This window comes from Vicia villosa, linkage group LG2 (genome assembly GCF_029867415.1).
Source record: "Vicia villosa cultivar HV-30 ecotype Madison, WI linkage group LG2, Vvil1.0, whole genome shotgun sequence".
NCBI classification, from domain to species: Eukaryota; Viridiplantae; Streptophyta; class Magnoliopsida; order Fabales; family Fabaceae; genus Vicia; species Vicia villosa.
In genome coordinates this window covers 228,091,640-228,095,151 of record NC_081181.1, presented here as the reverse complement: position 1 = coordinate 228,095,151, position 3,512 = coordinate 228,091,640, and the positions used below count along the sequence as shown (strand labels likewise).

At 36.3% G+C, this 3,512-nt stretch overlaps 1 protein-coding gene across 1 annotated transcript; it reads right to left on the bottom strand.

Moving 5' to 3' along the window:
- Positions 1-2,488: 2,488 nt before the first annotated feature.
- Positions 2,489-3,076, bottom strand: LOC131651523 (uncharacterized). The gene has a single exon (XM_058921182.1). The coding sequence runs from the start codon at positions 3,074-3,076 to the stop codon at positions 2,489-2,491; it is 588 nt and encodes a 195-aa protein (XP_058777165.1).
- Positions 3,077-3,512: the final 436 nt, after the last annotated feature.

Sequence of the window (3,512 nt, the reverse complement as noted above, 5' to 3'; positions counted from 1 at the left end):
TTTGCTAAGGCGGACGACACAACAAAATTGCACATAAAAGAACAATTGCGAAAGATCGCGTTTCCGGAGACCACCGATTTGAAACCGCCATCTCAACCGGTTAAGACGAAAGGTGCACCGAAAAAGTCAAAAATTACACAAGATGACAATTCAACAAAACGATCTCCTTCCTACTTTGAACATGTTGATTCATCGTTGCCGGAAATTCAAGAGACACCGAAGTCCAAGTGTAGTGGTAACAAAGGTGCCCGTATATCGAAGCCACCTCGCACACCGCCGATCAAAAAATCATTGATTGTCTACATTGATGAGATGCCACTTTTCATGCACAAATATATCGATAACATCGTTGATGTTGGAGGCGACGGTAATTGTGGATATCGGGCCGTTGCGGGTTTGCTCGGTAAAGGGGAAAATAATCACACTTTAGTCCGACGGGAGCTCATTGCGGAGTTGACTTCGTATCGGGATATCTACGGCCGACTATATGAAAATCAAGAAAAGTTTGCAAAAATTCATGATGCACTTGTTCCACCACTTACCGGTATCGCTCCGGTCTCGAAGTGGATGTCATTCCCCGATATGGGTCATCTCATAGCAAGTGCATATGATATTGTATGCGTTGATTTGACGAGGTTTGGACTATGTGAGACTTTCTTTCCACTTCATAGTCGACCGCCATTGGACTCGTCGGGCCGAATCATATGCATCGGGTATCTACGATCGCGGCACTTCGTCCAAGTGTTTTTGAAACCGGGGTGTCCTATACCGGCTACTTGTTGTCAATGGACCGCACATCGTTCAAATGAGGCGGAGACTTGGCCGGATCCTTTTGTTTCAAGAATGGCGGAGTTTGAAGAAATGATGAGCCAAGAGCGCGAGCAAAATAGAGAGCGGTCGAAGAATGAGCCTATTTTGGACTTAGGATCCACCGATTGGTTCTGTGAATTTTAGTTTGTTCCGGATCGTTTTTTGTATGTATTGTTGTTTATCATGTAAAATCGGACCGATTCAATACATTTATAATATAATTATGTTTTATGACTTGCTTGTCTAATTTATGGTTAATGTCAATTGCATATGTTCAATTTAGACAACACACTAAGCAATCAACAAAATGCAAAATTTATGTCTGTTTCTGCATAATTCGGAAATGAACTTCCGAAATATACATGTCTAGAGCCTATTTTCGGAAGTTCATTTCCGAAATGTCCCCTGATGCAGGATAAGGTTTGTTGGGCCATCAATGCTCCAATAAGTCTATAAATACCACACACTCTTCTTCAACCTCTCCACACCACAAAACACAAAATGACACAAACCTACCCCCACCTAGCATTCGTCTACTTTGAAACCGGCTACCCGATGCCGTTCCAATTTCGCTTCTCGCGCGACACGCCGTTTGCGGAGTTGATACCGTCGCTCAACACGCTTTTGCGCTATCCCGAGAATCGAAAGGTTGTCAAGCTCGAGTACCGCTCGCCATCGCTTAACGACGAGGGAGGCATTAAGTTCACACCTTTTGAGATCAAGAACGACGAAGATTTGGCGGTTATGTGGACAACGTTCGACCGATTTTCTTCGAAAGGCCCGATCGAGTTGGACGCCAAACTTCAAAGATCGGCGGACGACGTTATCAAAATGTTGACTCATCCCCACCTACCCGTGTTCAACAATATGTAACTTTGATTTTCAGTAATATTATCGTTGTAATCTTCACCCGATTAAATAAAGCGAATCGTTGTTATTTTTCATTTTGCTTCTGTCCAGACATAATTCGGAAGTGCATTTCCGAATTCCATCATGGGGGGTGCGCTCGGAGATGAACTTCCGAAACACCACATTTTCTGAAAATTTAACTTTATTTCGGAGATGCATCTCCGAAATCAATATTTTATATTAAAAAAAACACTTTTTCGGAAGTTCATTTCCGAAAACACCTTTTTTGCAAAAAAAACGTACCGTTTCGGAAATGAACTTCCGAAACAAGGGGTAGTGTGGTAAATTCACTAGGGGTGGGCAAGAAGGTTAGGAGGTGGCTAAAGAAATTCTCAAATTTAATCTTAATATATATAAATTCAATTTTTTTTGTATAATTTGAACTTGAATATTATATAATTAATAATAATAATATCATTATTATTATTATTATTGTTATTAATATTATTATTATAATATTTAATTGCAGTGACTAAATTTTATTAATTATTATAATTTTATTATGTTAATAATAGTATTAATTATTATTATTATTAATTATTAATATAATGCCAATTTGATAAATAATAGAATTTTAAACCAATTTTGATTGAGTGATGTTCTAAAACAGATAGTAACTTGTTTAAAATTTAATGGAGAATTTTGTACTGAAAAACACATTTATTATTAATTTTTTTTTTTGGAAATAAGAAATATATTAATATTACGAAAAAAACAGTTACAAAACATGCGACCCATAGGGTCCAGCAAATGGGAACAAACCCACTCATTACATCAGTAGGTATCCAAGCTTTGGACTAGCCCAAGCTCTATTGACAATATTCTCTATAATAGGAGTAACTATATCACTATCTATAGTATCTTTCCTATACACTCTTCTATTTCTCTTCATCCATATGGCATATATACATTCAGCCAAAGCTATCTTATAGAAATCCTTTCTCCAGTTCCTACTCTTGTACAGTTTTATCGACCAATTCTTCACTTGCATCCATCCCTTCTCTTGATTCTCAATGTGAAGCCATCTCATGATCTCATTCCAAATGCTCCTAGTTTCACTGCATTCAAAAAACATATGCTGCAAAGTTTCATTTTCCAGACAGAATTCACATTTAGTATCACTAATCATGCCAAACCTAACCAATCTATCTTTTGTAGCAAGTCTACCATGGCAGGCTAGCCACAAGATAATCTTTGCTCGGGGTCTAGCTTGATTCCCCATAATCAGCCCTTTCCAATCCATATCTTCAGATTGATCCAACAAACTAGTATACATTTTCTTCATCTGAAACTGCTGGCTCTGTCTCATATGATTCCATGGAACATAATTCTTTACTTGGTCCCTTACCTGCAACATCACTTTAAACATCCAAGAGAAAACACATTTATTATTAAAACATACTATTACCCTAAACATAATCAGAGAAAGGTATTTTGATTTAATAACATGAAATTTATTTATTAGCAATAGTAAAAAGTTAGTGGATTATTCTTAATAAGAATCACGTGAATCATTAATTGGTCATTTGTAGCTATTAGAATCAATAATATCAAAGTTTAGAAAAGATTGTATAATTTGTTATGTATATTTCGTTTATCAATAATTAATTGCATTAATTAGACAGTGTTGAAATAATTACAATATTAGGCAAAGATTCATGCCCTAATCGGTGCAAAGCTATATTCTTATTGGTTCAATCAATTACATTTATAGTAAATAAATAATTACATCTCACTTTAATTCACAAGATCTCTTAATTATTTACAATGATATTTGCATTAACTCAAATCTT